The sequence below is a fragment of the Poecile atricapillus genome, chromosome 22 (genome assembly GCF_030490865.1).
Source record: "Poecile atricapillus isolate bPoeAtr1 chromosome 22, bPoeAtr1.hap1, whole genome shotgun sequence".
Lineage (NCBI taxonomy): Eukaryota > Metazoa > Chordata > Aves > Passeriformes > Paridae > Poecile > Poecile atricapillus.
In genome coordinates, this window is record NC_081270.1 from 774729 (window position 1) to 792355 (window position 17627).

General features: G+C 42.0%; 2 protein-coding genes across 7 annotated transcripts in view; one reads left to right on the top strand and one right to left on the bottom strand.

The window, feature by feature from the left end:
* Nucleotides 1–6710, bottom strand: NMNAT1 (nicotinamide nucleotide adenylyltransferase 1). Of its 3 annotated transcripts, none has more exons than XM_058854826.1 (5): nt 6579–6710; nt 4194–4371; nt 3541–3724; nt 3228–3373; nt 1–2865 (listed from the first exon to the last, which is right to left on the bottom strand). In XM_058854826.1, the coding sequence occupies exons 2-5, from the start codon at nt 4315–4317 to the stop codon at nt 2447–2449; spliced, it is 873 nt and encodes a 290-aa protein (XP_058710809.1). In that variant the 5' UTR covers nt 4318–4371; nt 6579–6710; the 3' UTR covers nt 1–2446. The 3 variants fall into 3 exon arrangements, with proteins under 3 accessions (XP_058710809.1, XP_058710810.1, XP_058710811.1); XM_058854827.1 differs by lacking the exon at nt 6579–6710 and adding an exon at nt 6447–6503; XM_058854828.1 differs by lacking the exon at nt 6579–6710 and adding an exon at nt 6308–6326.
* The window catches only part of LZIC (leucine zipper and CTNNBIP1 domain containing), a 23246-nt gene continuing 12197 nt past the window's right edge, over nt 6579–17627 (top strand). Inside the window, exons 1-7 of one of the 4 annotated variants that reach the window (XM_058854832.1) lie at nt 6579–6713; nt 7598–7739; nt 8774–8909; nt 9387–9485; nt 10079–10174; nt 11935–12016; nt 16481–16581. In XM_058854832.1, coding sequence (XP_058710815.1) covers nt 7639–7739; nt 8774–8909; nt 9387–9485; nt 10079–10174; nt 11935–12016; nt 16481–16491 — 525 coding nt within the window. In that variant the 5' untranslated portion in view covers nt 6579–6713; nt 7598–7638 and the 3' untranslated portion in view covers nt 16492–16581. Of the gene's footprint in view, nt 6714–7374; nt 7487–7597; nt 7740–8773; nt 8910–9386; nt 9486–10078; nt 10175–11934; nt 12017–12960; nt 15289–16480; nt 16582–17627 lie in introns of those variants that run through there. The other 3 variants (XM_058854831.1, XM_058854829.1, XM_058854830.1) reach the window with 3 other exon arrangements.

Consider the following 17627-nt stretch of genomic DNA (forward strand, 5'->3'; position numbering starts at 1 on the left):
TGTTCCCACTGATGCTTTATTAGATGCTACACAGTGTGTAGTTCTGGCAGAACACAAAGGCAGTGGAGCACATGATGCAGCAGATAAGCTTCAGTGTTGGACTTCACCTTCAGCAAAGAAGTGATTGAAATCCCTGATGACCCAGCAATATGTTTTGAAAAGTGAATTAAAAGATGCTTGACTTGGAAGAGAAAGGACTTAGGGAATTTGTAAGTGAGGAAATAAAGGATTTACAGGTGAGGAAATATACCTGTACCTACTACATTTATTTATTTACTGACTAGTGTTAGGCTGAATAAGAAGGATAATATTTTGCAGAGAAGTTTCCCCAAAGTTTAGCTCCATTTTTGGAGCTGGCAGTTTGATCCATGACTCACAGAATCATGCAAGTGGGAACTCAGGACGTCAAAGCTTCTTTCCTGTTTGCAGCTGGATATTGTAACCAGGAATGGCACTGAGAAGTGAAAAGGACTGTTTCCTCTCCACTCAAATAGTAACATTTCACCCACAATTTGCTGTTCTGAGGTTATGCTAGTAAAGCACTGCTGCAATACTACTGACTCTGGCAAGCAAAGAGAAGTCAGTGCTTGGGAAGTCCTGTGTCCAAGTGCAGATTTAACACTTTAATTTAAATTTTGCAGATAGTCTGGGGTGTGGTCTTTCTGTAAATCAGTACTTAAACCTCATACAAAGACCTCTAAAGGGCACCAGGGTTACTGCTTCAAGCCTCAGCTGCAGAATTGCCTACAGAGCTGCTAAGAACTCCCTATTTCTCTGGCCATCCTATGATGATTCATTTCTTTCTCCCTTCAAATTTCTCATTTTATTTTTGTGGAAATACTTTTTTTCATTCCCATCCTAGTTGCTGTGAAGCACTGAGTATTTAACACATTCTCTTAGGGATGTAGCCTAATTACAGAAGCAGATCAAGTGGGTCTTGCTGCTGCTGCAGCATTGATAAAATACTTTGTCTAAATGACACGTGTGGTGAAAGGGCTCCGTGTTCTCTTCATGGTCTGACAAGAGTCCACTCCTGAAAGTTTTCCCTGTCTGACATCCTTGAACAGCCCCAGCACTGATTGTGGTGCTGGTGTTTGTAACTGACTGGAACAGGAGATGGCCAGTGTGCAATTACTGCCAGTGCTGTAACAGGCAGGTTCCTGGATCCCGCCAGTAAAACCAAGGGTCCACAGCCAGCAGTCAGTCATGACTGTGGAACATGTCCCTGCTTCTAGCCTTGCCCAGCAGCATCTTGGCCGCCTGCCTGGAGAGTCTCACACTCAGCTGGGCTTGCTGATCTGAAAAACGTGACTGTGATCTTGTGGAGATCCCATGAAAGAGCTGTTGATCCATGGGAAAGTGGCTTGCAAACCTTGGCATTCTTAATAAGGCACCTATTCCAAACAAAAATGAGACAATGGCAACTAAAGGGAGGTGGAATTCTACCACCACAACAGTCACACTGCTTCTCTAGTTTATGTTCACATTATATAGACAATACAGTTAGATTCAAAACCAGATTTCTAGCAAAGAAAAATATTTCACTTATGATCAGTATTGATCATAATTGATCCTACCATTTTCTCTCTAGTAACAGAATACAATTCTGGCTATATATAATTATATTCTACTTATGGCGCAAAAGTAAAAGATCCTTTATTATTTGAAATAAATATATTTTTTGTAATAAAGGGACAAGTGTATGAGAATCAGTGCAATGACACTATTATTAATTTCTATCTATAAAATCAATGCCTTTAAACCAGTTCCTGAGGTAGGTTTGTCCCTCCATCAGAAACAATACTGAGCTTAATATTACAGCCCTGGAAACATGAACGGAAAAGGAAAGTACCAGACATTTCTGGAAGCAAACTGCATGACAGCAAACAAGCAGCTGCATATCTCAAAGGTAAGCAGCTGAAAGTGTGCTATACCCAGCACCACCTCAGCCAGGAAATTCTTCGCTTCCAGGACAGAGCTACATTTTTTTTTTTTTGAGGCGAACCACATGTTGACAATTTAAAAAAAAAATTTACATAGATTTACTGAGTAAATGGTACATCTTGAAACCAGATAACTTTGTTAAGACACTGTAAATTATTAAAAATACTTGTGTTACTGTTTTATAAGTACCAGAGCAGTTTGAGTTAAAACTAATCAGAACATTTGCATTTGTTTCGCTTATACATTTGCAATTTTCATGTACCAATGTGAATTCTTATACTCACTTCAGTGCACCAGGACAAAACATTAAATTGTGAAGATCTTATTACTGGACTTGAAGAAGGTTGTGTAGCTCCAATCACTGAGTGCACCAAACCTCATTACTAACTCAGATGTACAGAATTAGGCCACCATATACCTCAGAAAACCCCCCAGCCAACCCCCAGGAAACACACTTTCCTGTACTGAAATGTAGTCTTTTTCACAGCAGTCAGTCAGTCAGTCAGTTGTTCAGTGCCTGAGAGCTCCTGGGCTCACTGGCATGTTTCTGTAAGGGAGCCAGGACTACCCCAGCATTCCTGTCCTCGCTCTCCGGGCTGTACAGCCTGTTCTTCTCGATGTACGCCCGAACCACGTCCGGCACCAGGTAACGAATGCTCTGGCCCCTCCGCAGGGCTCTCCGGATCTTGGTGGAGGAAATATCATTTGTAATCCATTCTTCCACGAGGTGAATGTTATTCTTATGTCTCCACAAAATATCAGATTCATAGATGAACTTCTGAGCATTGTTTCCTGCCCTACTGATACACACAAGGCCGTGTTTTTCCACAATTTCAGTGATGTCCTCCAACTTCCAGAGATTGGGGATCCCAAAAGATTCCAGCATGTCACTTCCACAAAGCAGTTTAACCTGTGGGACACCTTAAAGAGAAAATTACATGAGAAATAGGGTTTTGGTAGATTTTAGCAAACTTGACAGGGACCTTCAATTTCTTGTCTCTCTCTCTCTGCACCTTTGGTTAAGATGAGACAATGGAATGAAGTTTTAAAAAATGTTTCAGAGTATATAAATTATAATTAGTAGCCATAACAGAGGGTTTTTCTGAATAAAGGTTATGGGAGTCACTTCATTAAAGGGATCTAATGCCTTATGCTGTGGAATCTAAGGGAATAAAGTTACTGAGCGACATCAGAACCAAGAGCTACCACAAAAGTTACTTATCAGTGCAATTCTCTTGAAATAATAAGGATCATTAACCATTTAATTTGCAAACAGACTTAACTTTTTACAACCGGACTCTGATTTTTCTTTTTAATGGGCTCATGCCTATTTGGTTCCTGTTTTCTTTTCCGTCCCAGCTTTGTTATGGGTACAGCATCCTGCAGACTATTAGTGACATCAGCAGATAAAAGCTTTTGATGATGATACCTGCAAAATAGATGTATTTTAGGTATTTTAAAGATGCAGGAAAAAATTGGGATAGGATGGCCTATCAAAGAACCTATCTCTGCAATTATCCCAACTTGTTAGAGGTAACACCACTCCTAATCCTTCTATCACTTCATGAGATATTTTAGAGGTTGGCTGAAGAGTACCTTAAAACCTTCAGTGTTTCCAACCACTCATTCTGGCAGCTTTCCCAGTCATCAACTTCCACCCAATCTGAGTTTTCTGTAGCCAGTTTTGCCATTGTCACTCGGTGATTTGCACTGATCAGACCTTTCTTCTTATACGCATCACCCACTGGTGAAATGATGCCTTTGATTACTTTGTATTTTCCTGTGGAAAAAACCACATAACACAAGAAGAACATGAGAAGTGGTTGAGCAGATGTTACTTCCTGTGCATTGTATTTAACCTGTGACATAACCATTATCCTGTGCAATGGCAGCTGATAGCCAGCCCTGTGGAAAAACACAGGACACTTCTGCAATGTCAGGGCAGCACAATGAAAGAGTTAGTAAGATACATTAGAGAGATGTATTTCTATAAACTATAAATCCTGTGCTTTAGCTCATTAAAATCAGTAATAAGCAACACATATATGAGTTCTCTCATAATGGCCTACATGGTTTTGTATAAGACATAAACACATATCAGCTTCGATATCTAATCAGCAATATCTAATTGCAAAAATCTATATATATATAATCTGTCAAACAAGAATTCATAGACACAAAATATTCACCTTAGCGTTTAAATGTCTGGTTATCAAAGCTATTCCGAGTGATATAAATGACCATCCTACCTGTTTCATGGAAGTAGTCTTTAGCCAGCTCAAACAGCCTCAGGTGCATGTTAGTGATGGGGTTGAAGGACCCACAGGCCAGCAGTACCACTTCAGTCTTCCTGTCAGGATCTTCCATGGCCATTCCTCACAGGCACAGTGCCCAGTGGAGAATGCTGCTGCCAGCCACTACAAGAAACTGGATAAGAAAGAGTAGTGATTGTTACTTGTGCTGCCAACAAGCAAGAGATAAAATTTCAAGATCAAATTGAATGCTGTACTTTATTTCCATCAACCTGGCCTGTGACTGTTGACAAAACTCTTCTTTGCCCAGTTTCCAAGTGATTAAAATATGAAATCAGTGCAAAGAGGCTGTTTGCCCAGAGGACAGCGTACTGCCCACCCCGAAGAAAAGGAGCTTGTGCTTTTAAACTTCATGTGGATTCATTATCTGTCCTGATTGCAGGACAAACTTTATTAGAACTTTTCACCTTTTCTAAGATGCCAGTGCTAATCAACTGCCAAGAGACATGGGCAGAGAACTTCCTTGCTAAGTAACTTCCTTCTAGTGCTTATAGGGAGAAATAGAACATCCTGTGACCATTCCTAGTCTCGCCACTCTAAACTGCAGTGAGCCTTTCCAGCATGATCTATAAAACCAAGCTTGTGTCACATATTATATTGTATTATATTCTGGAGGAGAACAGCATCAATATTTCTTCATTTGGGATTTCTTCACATTTCCTGAAATATAAAATGTAGAGGGGATAATTTATATAAATCAGCATCATCTGTGGGAAGAGAGTGCTATGGACTAAAGATGAGAAAAGCCAGTCTGCTTTATGTTGCAGCAAGTGTTAGGTGTACCAGTGGAAAAGGTGAGAAAAGACTTGTAAATTACGGAAGTTTAGTAAAAGCTGGAATTAAGTACTGGGGGTTTTCCCCTTTCTAAAGTACCATAGCTCTGTTCCAACTGAGCTTCAGTTTCAGAAAGCTGCTTAAGAATTGCTGAGAATAAGAAATTTCACTATTTATCATTTAATTTCTCCTCATACCTCACACACATTTTTGCTTCTGTATTCTTTCCTGGGAATATTCTGGCTTGCCAAAATGTTTTCCCACATCTGGCCTAACAGAGAACTGCAGTGGGCTGTTGCTGTTTGTGAGATGTCTGGGACATCCTGAGGAGCACAGAATTGTCTCTGCTACTAAAAATCCCCTATGTTTCTACAAATCATATTGTTTCTACAGCAACATCACCACCTAGAAAAATCCCACAAGGTCACCCTCACATTGTGTCTCCCTTACAGAGAAGCCGAGTGATGTTCACAGCAGCCACAGCGCTGAGACACCACCACATCCAAACCCTGTAACAGTGACTGTCCTAACATCAAACAGCCTGCAGATAAAAGGAACTCTTGCAACGCTTCGTATTTTGTAAGTGCTAGCACTTTTCTGTGCTTTCAATAGTTTCACAAACTTAAAATATTCTTCATTATTGCAGAGTAGCTCAGCAGTGGAAGGGCTGGTGGTACTTGAAATGCAGCCTTCACTTCTCCTAGCACGGCCAGGAGAGTTACTATGGGAACAGGGAGGCGAGGAATTAGACTGCCTTTGTAATGCACAAATCCGACTTTCAACGGAGTGACTCATGATGCAAAACTGGAAAAGGTTGATTTTTTGCTTTAAAAAAAAAGTGCAAAAAAAGTAGAAAATTTTAAGATGTAAATATAGAGTACCTTTTCGGGAGTTATTCAAATGTCCCCTTCCATGCTGCTAATTTTACACTTTACAGAAGCAGGCAATCATTGCCTCAGAAACTCACCTTGCACTAAAATACATCAAAATATGCCTACAACAGATCTTGGGATGGCTCTGGAGCCCAACCTGCCAGTCACCTTCCGGGGACAAGCAGGTAAGGATGCTTTGCTCAATCTCATTTATGTTTCAGAGGCAAATATCTGTCAAATGTTTATATATCGGTATATACACAGAATACCAGTACGACATGGGCGTCACTGGACGCTTCAGTAACACCCTCCCGCAGCTCTCCACCCCCGGGGGCCTTCCCGGGGCTCCGGTCCCCGCCCGGCGAGCACTCCCGCCGCCGCCCGTCCGCGGTGGGCTCGGCTCACCCCCGGCGCTGTGCCCGGCTCACCCCCGGCGCTGTGCCCGCTCCCCGGCCCGGCTCACCCCCGGCGCTGTGCCCGGCTCACCCCCGGCGCTGTGCCCGATCCCCGGCCCGGCTCACCCCCGGCGCTGGGCCCGGCTCACCCCCGGCGCTGTGCCCGCTCTATCCCCGCTCACCCCCGGCGCTGTGCCCACTCTATCCCCGCTCACCCCCGGCGCTGTGCCCGCTCTATCCCCGCTCACCCCCGGCGCTGTGCCCGCTCTATCCCCGCTCACCCCCGGCGCTGTGCCCGCTCTATCCCCGCTCGGCCTGGCCCGCGGGGCCGCTCGCGCTCATTGGCCCGGGCGCGGCGGAAGCGGCACCGGAGGAGCGGGATGGGCCCGCCCTGACGCGGCCTGCCCGGCTGAGGGGTGAGGGGTCTGGGGCCGGGTGGGTGGAAGGGAAGAGCGGGGCCGGAGCTTAGCCTGGGGACGGGCAGGAGGGCCCCGAGTAGCGCCTGAGTTCCGCCTTCTCCGCCCCGCAGGCCGCTTGGTGCTCCGCGCTCGCCCTGTCCGGAGGGAGGCCCGCGTTCCCTTGCCGCCCGCCGGCGGTGGCGCGGCCCCTCAAGGCGCTGTGAGGCCGGCACGGCCCGCTGGCTGCCGGAGCTGTGAGCGGCCCCTCAGGGCGCTGTGAGGCCGGCACGGCCCGCTGGCTGCCGGAGCTGTGAGCGGCCCCTCCGGGCGCTGTGAGGCCGGCATGGCCTGCTGGCTGCCGGAGCTGTGAGCGGCCCCTCCGGGCGCTGTGAGGCCGGCATGGCCCGCTGGCTGCCGGAGCTGTGAGCGGCCCCTCCGGGCGCTGTGAGGCCGGCACGGCCCGCTGGCTGCCGGAGCTGTGAGCGGCCCGGGACGATCCCGGGGAGCGCGGGGCTCCTCTGGAGTGCGCTGGTTCTCTGTAGCCGCTGCTGCTGCCTCACACACCTGCACCCGGGCTGGCTCCTGAACGGCGTCCCAAGGGGCCGTTGAAGAGTCGAATCTATTGTTTCATATAGCGGGGCCTCTATTTCAGTAATTGCTACTTGATTTGACACTCGTTTGATTTTACGTGCTGTGGCTGTTGGAGTTCCCTGGTGAACCGCCTCTTGCTATGAAGATAATTCTGTACACCCAGCTTGGCATTTCTGTATTTACACTGCAAGGATCTCCGGGTGTTGTGATTAAACATTCCATCAGCAAGATATTGCATAATTTTAATATTTAGAGGATTTAAAATACGTTTTAAGTTGTTGATACATACAATAAAATGTACTTTCTCTTAGGAGTGTCATGTAAAAACAACGATTTCATGTGAAAACAGAAAATGGCTTCAAGAGGAACAACAGAGACGAGTAAACTAAAACAAAACTTGGAGGAGCAGTTGGACAGATTAATGCAGCAACTTCAAGATCTGGAAGAATGCAGGTAAGAAAAATAGTTCCTCTTATATGGTAGTATTTTTCTTAAGTGGTTGCCAGAAGAAAGTGGTACCTTTCAAAAGTCTTGGAGGGGCGAGGCTTATTTGTTTGTGTTGCTGTTGCTTTCTGTTTTTAAATTAAGATATTGGTGCCAGGTAGTAAAAATTACTTTTAAAAGCCTTTATTGTTTTATATATCTGAGAAGAGTGCAAATAAATACTCCGTATTTTCTTTGAAATGTTATATTCAGTGTGACTTAAAATTTTAACAGCTGTTCACAAAAATCACAGTTTTTCTATGGGCTTTTTAATAGCAGTGAATAAATAGCTTTTGTGGCTCTTTTGGTTTATCTTATAATTATGAGTGCCTGGGGGGTTTTTGAATTGCTTTCTTTTCAGTTTGTCTAACTTTTCATATGATTTTGTATTGGTCTTCTGTGGGTTGTTACAATTTGAGACAGTGAATTATCAAGAAGGTGGGCTTTTATCTGTTTTAGTAGTTGCATGTAAACACCCTGTGTTTAGATGCTTTCTCTGACTCTAGTTCTAGCTTGTCCAAGCAGTCTTTATCTTTTTTCAAGAACAGTTAGAACTGCTGAGGGGTGGTGGTGCTGTTCTGGGAACTGGGCAATGTTTAGACAGCAGGATCAGTTATTCCTAAATGGATGGCTTTGGGTGAGGAGATGGGATATCTTCTCAGATAATCTCATTCACTGGAGCTTCGGGCAAGACAGTCTCACTGCATCTTTTTGTGGAGATCCAAAAATACTTCTAAATTCTGCTCCAGATGTGGGGTATCTTGTTTATTATTAGGGCTTTTTTATTATCAGTGACTGTACAACCACACAGGTGGCTGGAAGGGGTGCAAACCCAAGCAATGCCTGAGCTGGATAGGAGCTGAGAGGGCAGAGCAGAGCAGTCTGCAGAGATGGGAGCTCCTCAGTGCTAACCAAGCTCTGTGATATGGCCCAATGCCCTTTGCTCCATGGGATGTCTCAGGTGAAATCCTGTGAATTAATGTGTCTACTTGGGTCCTCCCTAGAGAGGAGCTGGATGCAGATGAGTATGAAGAGACCAAAAAAGAAACTCTAGAGCAGCTGAGTGAGTTCAATGACTCCCTGAAGAAGATTATGTCTGGAGATATGACTTTGGTGGATGAGCTCAGTGGCATGCAACTGGTAAGGATGATGTGTTGCTAAAGAAGTTCATGTTCTGCCTGGAGTTGATGAAACAGCAAATAGATACAAGTGATTCACTATAATTTTTATGTGAAATCTAGATCTGACTGGTTTTTATAATTTCATGCACTAATATATGTAAAAAACTTGGATAGGTGTCTTCATTTTAAAAGGGAAAAAAACCCATTGATGAATTACAGCCTTAACACTGTAGGAAATTAAGACCTGGACAGTAATGAAAAGTTTCACAGCTCTTTCTCAGTCTAGTTACATTAATTAGAGGATTCTTTAAGCCCTCCATAAAGGTCTTTTTTTTTTTTTTTTTTAATTTCACATCCACGGTTATGAAAAAAAAATATGAGCTCTGTGTATCAAATGATGCAGAGGATACTAATGATGCTCTCCAGCCCTCATTAATCTCATCCTGCTGTTTGTGATTCCTGTTAGTCATGGTCATTCTTGCTCTTCTCCTTACAGGCAATACAAGCAGCCATCAGCCAAGCATTTAAAACTCCAGAAGTGATTAGAATGTTTGCAAAGAAGCAGCCAAGACAATTGAGGACAAGGCTGGCAGAGGTGAAGGCTTCTGTTTTACTGCAAAAGCTGTTTATTTGAGGCAGATTGATTCAAGTATGTAATGATTGCAAGAAAAGTGCTGGAAAACTTGGTCATAAAGTCCAAAAGAGATGGAGAAGTTCTCTTTCAGAATTTGTTCAGTTTTAAGTGTTTATTGAGGTAATGGGGACAACCATGAGTATTTCTTGATTTATCTTCTATCTTCCTGCTTCAAAGCAAAAATGTGACTAACAGAGTGAACTGAGGAAACTACAAATAGGAAGTCTGTGATTGTAACTGAGGGCTGGAGAGTGCACTCAATGTTTCAGAGATCTGAAATGAAGATCTGGATAAAGTGAAATCAAATGTGATTCCTCCATGTACCAGTGATGTGTGACTACATAATTTTAAATTATTATTATTCTTTGATAAAAAGAGATCCAAGTTTGGAGAAATCAAGTAAGTTAAGGTTAGGATAAGGTTAAGGATCCTTTATCCTTAGAAGGTTAAAGGATAAAAGGATATTTTTAGGCTGTTGCATTTCTCATGCTGTTCCTTTGGGTGAAATAATGGGAAGCTTATATATTTTGACTTTTTTTCCCCCTGGTGTGCAGATGGACAGAGACTTTATGGTTGGGAAGTTGCCACGAGACCTGTACACCCAACAGAAACTGGAAATCCTGACTGCCCTCAGAAAGCTTGGTGAGAAGGTAAGGGGTTGTTATGATAGTCAGGTGAATAGAGTTTTCCACCTATTTAGGAGGAATAAGAAATAATTAAAATAAGGAATTACAATTTTATAAGCATACAATAAAATGCAACTTGCTATTATATAACATAAATGTTCTTCCATTTGAATGCCAAACTTTCTGAAGCTGAATGTGTATCAAATAGTTTGGTACCTTTCTGTAAGGCTGTTTCTCCTTTTAAATACTTCCTTATGTGGGCTGTATGCATGAATCACACGCCCTAAACCAGGACAAGCTGGTACAAGGTGATTGTATTTATAAAAGCCACAAGTCTTTCACTGGCCAACTACCACCAATTCATCAGGGACTACTCAAGACCTCTCACACGTATCCAGCTTCACTTTTATAGTGCTGATTATGCCTACCCCTGGGTATGAGAGGAAGAAATTGGAGAGATGGGTGATAAATTCATTGTTGCCCCAGTGATCCGTCAGTGGCATAAAAAGCCCTGGGTTTGCCACCAGAGGGAGGAAATTACTTCTCTTTGTGGATGGTGTATGAGGAAAATGGGTTGCTGTGTATCTCTGTACTTAAACTTTTTTAGGAAATGAAGGAATGGAATGGAAAAGATCAAGTGCAGCACTTAAAGGAGCTGCAATCCAAGTAGTTTCCAAAGCAAAGGCTTTCCCTCACAATATTTTATTGCTTGACTGTCAGAGGGAAATAAATGTTTTGCAAATGTGTAAAGGCTAGTTAAGATTGTGAACTGAATGCATGGAGCTATCTAATCCTCTTGGAATGAGTTCCTTGGACCACAACATCAAGCCACTTCACCACACTCTGACCTATCCTCTTAATCTTTTGAAATGATCAGTAGCCTGCTGCACAGAGGCCTTGCTAGGACAGTAGTCTCACATCTGTTCTGGATGTGAGCAATGACAGCAAATATTGCACATTTGTCTGCACACCATAGCAAAATGTTGAGTAGCTGTATGCTTCCTTACAAAGCCAGCAAAGGCAGGTAAGTAATATGTTTTCCTTCATTCCAGCATCATCCTGAATGTCTGTACCTGATTTTTATATTTCTAATAAATAAACTGACGCAAACACTGTGAAGAATTTAACACACATGCTTTGCTGTAATAAAGATGTGTATCTGAGGCTAATTAAATGAGTGACTTTTAACTTAGAGTGTCTGAACCTTCCAAATGTAGGTTACTGCTTCATTATTGTAAATATTTTATGGGCATCTGTCACAAGGCATCAGAGCACATACATAAAAGTAAAATATACATGGGGAAATGTCACTTTAAAGGAAGAGAAGCATTTCTAGGTCATTGGCTCTTAACGTGGTCAAAGCTGGCAGTGACTGGTTTTTTTTTGCTTTTCTCAGTGGGTGATACGAAGCTTCAATCTTAGTTCATTACTGACCATGTGACAAAAAAAGTTACTGACACCTTGGCATAGTTCAGGTACACAGGTACAGTGTGACCTTTTAATAAAAAATGATCACTGGGAATCAACTTGAAACTTGCATGTGCAGGAATGTCTGACACTGCACATGCTGTCCTGCCTGGGCTGACAGGAGCCAGTGAGGGGAAATTCAGTGCTAGGGGAAGTACCTTGTGCTTTTGTCTTAGGTTTCAGTATGGTACAGAACACTGCCACTTAAAAGCTGCAAATGGACAAACCTGTTCTAGCTCATGTAGATGCACAAGTAGATGGTGGGAATGTGCACAGTTAAGGTATCAGCTTCACAGTTGTGGCATTTTTTGATTTAGCTCACTGGTGATGATGAGATGTTCTTGTCAACAAATGCTGGTACAGCCCTGAGCCAGTTTGAGAGAGTCTCCACTGACCTTGGTAAGTTTTTATTCTCATAACTTCTGATTCCTTTGCCTTTCCATTGAACACTGATTCATAGAAGTATATCTGGTTCCCCTATGAAAGAGGAAATATGAACAAGAGATTCATGCCATTAAATGTTAATATATGTTTTATTAACAATGCAACTCTGATACACTATCATGAGGAAAAAGTAACAGCAAATAAATCCAGTGCCAAACATCCACAAAATGCCAAGGGTGCCCATCATGTTGAAGGTTTGAATAGTCTGCCTCAAGCAGAGATGCTGCTCTTAGAATTAAACACAGATCTTTTTTGCATTAAAGACTTTCTTCAGGAGAACCTTTTCCTCTGCTTGATGTAGAGAATTTGGCAATTATTGCCACATTGTCAAAATACAGCTTTAAAGTACTCTTCCTGCCATGATTGTCATACCTCTGATTGTGTCGACAAGATCAAGAGTTCAGTTCCAAAAGGCATTAAATAAGCATGACAGTTCATTGTAGCAGTAGTTAAAACTGGGATGAAAGAGCTATGAATGGCAGGAACGTGCCAGACTAGCTCAGGGTACAAATAAACTGTCTGGGTGCCCTGCCTTTCAGCTCTGCTCTCTGCAAGGGTAAGCAAGGTGAGAACCCTCTTGTTCAAGAGGGGACTTTGGTAGTTCTGTGTGAGTGGGGGTGTTACCAACACCATTCCAGCTACAAACACAAATCACAGCTCTTCCAGGGAAGCTGGGGGAAAGGGAGCTGCATCCCAGCCAGGCCAGCAGGACATGGCTCCTCTAGACCTGGCAAGCCTGTGTGGTTTGCTTTTTTTTTAATTGGCTCAAGTGTTATAGTTTTCATGCTGTAGGTTTGATTTCTTTGGATTTCAAATGTTTTGCTTGATTTAAATTTAAATTGAATAAGGTAATTCACAATTTCCACTAATACTTACTGAAAATGCTTTTTCCCCCTCAGGATCAGGAGACAAAGTCTTTGCTCTTGCAAGTGTTGAAGTAGAAAAGGCAAAACAATGAAGAGGTTCGTGAGGCTTGTGTCTCCAGTTATCAGCAGCATTGGATTTTGGTCATACTGTGTTTGGTTTTTCTATTTCCAATATGTTGAAAAAACAAAGCAAAACAAAAAACCCCAAGGGTCCTTAACCAGAAGATACGAAGTAAACAGCCTTAAGTGCACTTTGGGACCTTGGTGTCCGTGCCCTTTAAGTAATACAAGCTCTGAGGCTGAACACTAAGTGGAACTCTCAAACAAATGCATGGTATGACTGTCTTTGGAAAGAGTCAGCTGTTTTGAACTTTTCTGAATGTGCATTTCTCTAACTATTAAAACTTAATCTTTTTGCATGTGGTTGTAGCAAGCAGATCTTTTTAAGAAGTGGTCCTGACGATTTTTTTTGGGTGATTCTTCACATTGTCTTAATTTTTGTCTGGACTCCCTAAGTAAGTAGTTTGTGCTAGGAAAGCATTGAAGCTTTGGAAATTGGATGTAGTGTATTGAAATGCCATCTTTCTACAAACTGTTTGCAGAAGACCCAAAATGAGCCTGGATGCTGATGACTGGCCCTTGGCTGCTTGTTTGCCATGCACATGAATGGGCACTTTGTGTGCCAGCCCTGGGTGAGGACAATGGCAGCCCTGTGGGGAGGCTTCTGGAGTTATTTAACCTTGTGTATTGAAAGGACAGGGAATTGATAGGACACAGCAATGAGATGCTCTTTCTGTGGCTCTTCCTTCAGCTCTGGTGTGTAACTACATGTTGCTGCTGTTGTTTCAGAGGGGGCATGAAATAGCTTGCAAGTAGAAACAAGTTTTACAAAGGGGGGAAAAGCTCCCATTATGTGATCAGTGCAAGTGTTGCTCAGTCTCAGTGGTGGTGCTATGGAGAGAAAAGGACCTATGCCTCCACTGGATCCTGAATAAACTTGGCATAGGAGGATTTGAAATCTCATGTAGTTGAATTTTTAGCTCAGAGACCAAGTGGGTAGCATAGGTTACAAACAGAAAATTAACATGGTCAGTTGTCATTTAGAGTGCACTTACAGGGCATAAATACCCTACAAATTAGCATGTTTGTCTAATTGTAAACCAGGACTGGAGTAGACTAGAAAATGTGTTTCTAGACTGTATTTTGCTTTAACAGATATACTTTTGACATCTAGTATTTAAGAAATGAAAGGATACATAGTGTAGACAGCATAATCTGTTTCTCACTGATAGAACTTTTCTCTTCCTGTTCTTAAAAGGCCTTTATTGAGGAGGGGTCTTTTGTCCATTCCAGCAGAACTATTTTCCTGTCTGGGACAGCATTGTGCTCTCTGACAAAGGCTGATTGCAGCTTCATAGCTGAGAGCAGCTTATTAAAAGGCATTATTAGACTCTGAAATTATGGGAAACAAAACAGTCTGTGGGGACTGGAGCTGCCTTCTTTTCCTTTCTGCTCATTACTGGTGCTAAGGAACTCTCCCCATACACCCCCAGCCTGCTTGCAGCATTATTATGTAAATTAAATCTCAGCACTCACAAAAAGTTTACAGTACAATGACATGGAAATCTTTTTCCTTGTAATTTGGGAGGTGTAAGTTTCCAGGAGAAACTTTTTTTAATTGGTTTGTAAATATTTCAGGATTTTTGGAAATTTCTGTACTGCGGGCAGTTGTAACATTCCAATTAAATTGAACCTTGACTGAACATCTTTCCAATGTTGTGCTGCTTCTGCTCTTGGAAGGATCTCTGGTGATTTAGATGGACAAAAAAAAGATGAGACTGAGATCAGTGACCAGTCCTGCAAGGTTCAGTGTGTCAGGTCAGACTTCTCTTCCCAGAAGCTGTGAAGGGTCAGAAATCCGAGCTCTGCCCAGAGACTGGCTGTGTCCTGCAGAATTCCCTGACCATAAATGTGATTTAACCAGGAAGCTATTGGTGTTGACCCTCACAGGTAGTTAAGTAACCTCTTGAAATAGTTAGATTGCTTTCAGGCATAGTAAGTTAATTGGTGTGTTGTGCTAAATATTTTGCTAAATAATCCTGGAATGTACCTCCACCACCATCTCAAATGTTTCTGCAGGGGCTGGAAAAAAAAGTCCATTATTTATTATAATAATGATTTCCTCAAATAAAAACTGATAACAAAAGAACAACTGCTAAATGAAAGGATGGGTTTGTGTTTAACAAACAAGCTTGTGATGCGTGAGTTCCATCCCCAGTTCAGTGATGGACCCGGGCAGATCACTCATTCTGTACACATCTTTCTTTCCTGGAGTAAAATACAGATTATGATCCTTAAATATTGAGTGCTGTGAAGTTGTTATTGATCATACATTGCTTTGAAGATTAAAAGTGCTTTGTTTTTTGTTTATCATTTTATTTCTGAAATAAGAATTGTGAAGTACAGTAGCTTTAAACACATCAGCAAAGTTCCCAGAGTCCTTTTTTGGCCATGTATAACCTCCTTTTTTTAATCTTCTTTCTCTATAGAGCAAATTCAGTGATTGTACTGATCTGAAGGAAAAGGTGTTAGAAAAATGAAGCTTCAAATATTCTGTCTCTCTTTCTTCTATCTTTGTCTCCTTGTGTTATTTCCCTTCTTTGATCTTGAATGGAAAAGTAGCAAGTTATCTTTGTGTTGAAGAAAAAAATACAAGATTTCTTAAGAGATCCCTTAGATTCTCATGCTACTTTTCCTGTAAAAGTCAAATTCTTTTTGATAGAGAGCTCCATGTTAATGACACCCTATGGCCAGGCAGTTCAGACTGTATCATTAGTGGCTGAAATGGGATTGATGCATGATTTTGATGGATTTGAATTACAGACTGACATAAAAGATTAACAAAAGAAAAAGAGATTCCAAACTAAAAACACGTCCTTCTTTGGGTACCACACACATCTTGGAGAGAAAGAGTTTTCATTATTGTTGTGAGTGGTAAGAATAATGGATAATGAAAGCAGGGATTGTGTGCGCAGATGCTGCTGGAAGCCCTTAATGAGAGGGGGATGCCAACAAGTACAGAGGGAGTTGGAGGGTGGAAGCAGCTGTGCTGTGAAGGAATCCTAAATGAATTTCAGAGCTGATTAAGAAAGAATTAGAGATCAGGAAGGACAGGGTAAATTGAGAGAATTTTTCTAAATCAAGTAGGGATTCGGAGGAAAAGGTTCATGAAGTTTTGGCTTACTAGAATAAACAGCAGCCTCATTAAACAAGAGATTAGAAGCTATTGAAAAGAAAAATCCATTTAATCTGTTAGATTTCTGTAAAATAATATCAAGTTTTTATACAATACTTGTAAAAACGTTAGACTTAACCTTTAGATAATTAAACTTGTAACATTCCCTTGCTGAGGGTTAGGTCAAGCAGTGTGAGGATTGGTTTGATGAGTGGAAGGTAGCGGATTTGATCGAGTGCAGTTCTACGTTCTGTTTGTTTTGGGAGGCTCTGTGCATTCCCATGAGACATGAACAATATTTTGCTCTATCTCTTGCAGAACTAGCATAGTTGAGAGGCCTCTTGAGCATCCATCATGTCTTATGATGATAGAAGTGACTGATGGCAAGATGTCACCTTGCTTGATAGCTAAACATCTCGGTAAGCTTGAAGGGAATAAACTAAGGTGGGGCAGGAGCTCAGTTTTAAGAAAATAAATCTAAAATTCTCCTAGGCTAAAGGAAGCCTTGTGGTATCTCTCTCTGCTAAAACCCTTTGTAAAGAAATGCAGGATGTTAAACTGATGATCAGTAAGATTGCATTGCACTGCTGTACAGTCAGCCAGCTGAATTAGGAGAGCTAGACAGTACTTAGTCATAAAATGGTGTTGTGCCCGTGATGTTATCAGTAAGGAAATTCATACTATTGCAAGGATGCAAATGATGGCTTAATTATATGCTCCCACCAGCATAAGATGTTTTTAGATCTTTCCCTCAGACTCATGTACTGTGCTAATTAACAGTAATCCAACTGGAGGATCCCAGAGCAATGCTTCTGCATATTTTTTTCAGCTTATGCTGGAGCTCTTATGTTCTTTTCTTAAATAATTAATAATCATTACTGCCTGCTGTGCTGTGGGTATGTGCCAGTGATCTCAGATCCCAGCACATTTGCACCATTCCTGTTCCTGTCAGCGGCTTGGGTTTGCTCTTTGCAGAGGCTTTCATGTTAAGCCCTTCATTAGCTGGCAGCGGGGTTTGGATTTCAGTGGCATCGGGCTTTGATGTAATTAAGTATCAAGCTGTTACAGGAAGTGCCACCAATTTCATTACTGTGACTATCTTTATGCAATTAAGTTAAATGCCGAGTGAAAAACAGATGCATTTTACTAAATAACAATTGGTACACAAAGCATTTTTATCTCCAGGAATTTTGTACTTACCTTGCTGGCCTCACCAATGCACCCTGTAAGGAAGCAGGGTTACTGTTAACCTAATGGGAAACCATAATGCAGATGAGTGATGGAGCAGGGTGAAGAGCCTTTGGTGGCGTCTGTCTTCCTTGGTTTTTAGTTTTAATTAATTCCTCTCCGTGTTCACTGGGGTTTTACTCTTCTTCAGTCAATGTAGGTGAAGCATTACTTTATTTCTGAGTGCTTCAATGACCAATGACCATTTATTCTAGTTGGAGGTTATTTTCTGTATTGG

Coding starts and splice junctions, on each gene's coding strand:
- NMNAT1 (XM_058854826.1), bottom strand. CDS start 4,317: ATGGCCATGGAAGATCCTGACAGGAAGACTGAAGTGGTACTGCTGGCC. Junction 3,374..3,540: donor GAAACACTGAAGGTTTTAAG/GTACTCTTCAGC, acceptor TCTATTTTGCAG/GTATCATCATCAAAAGCTTT. Junction 2,866..3,227: donor TCAGAGTCCGGTTGTAAAAA/GTTAAGTCTGTT, acceptor TTTCTCTTTAAG/GTGTCCCACAGGTTAAACTG.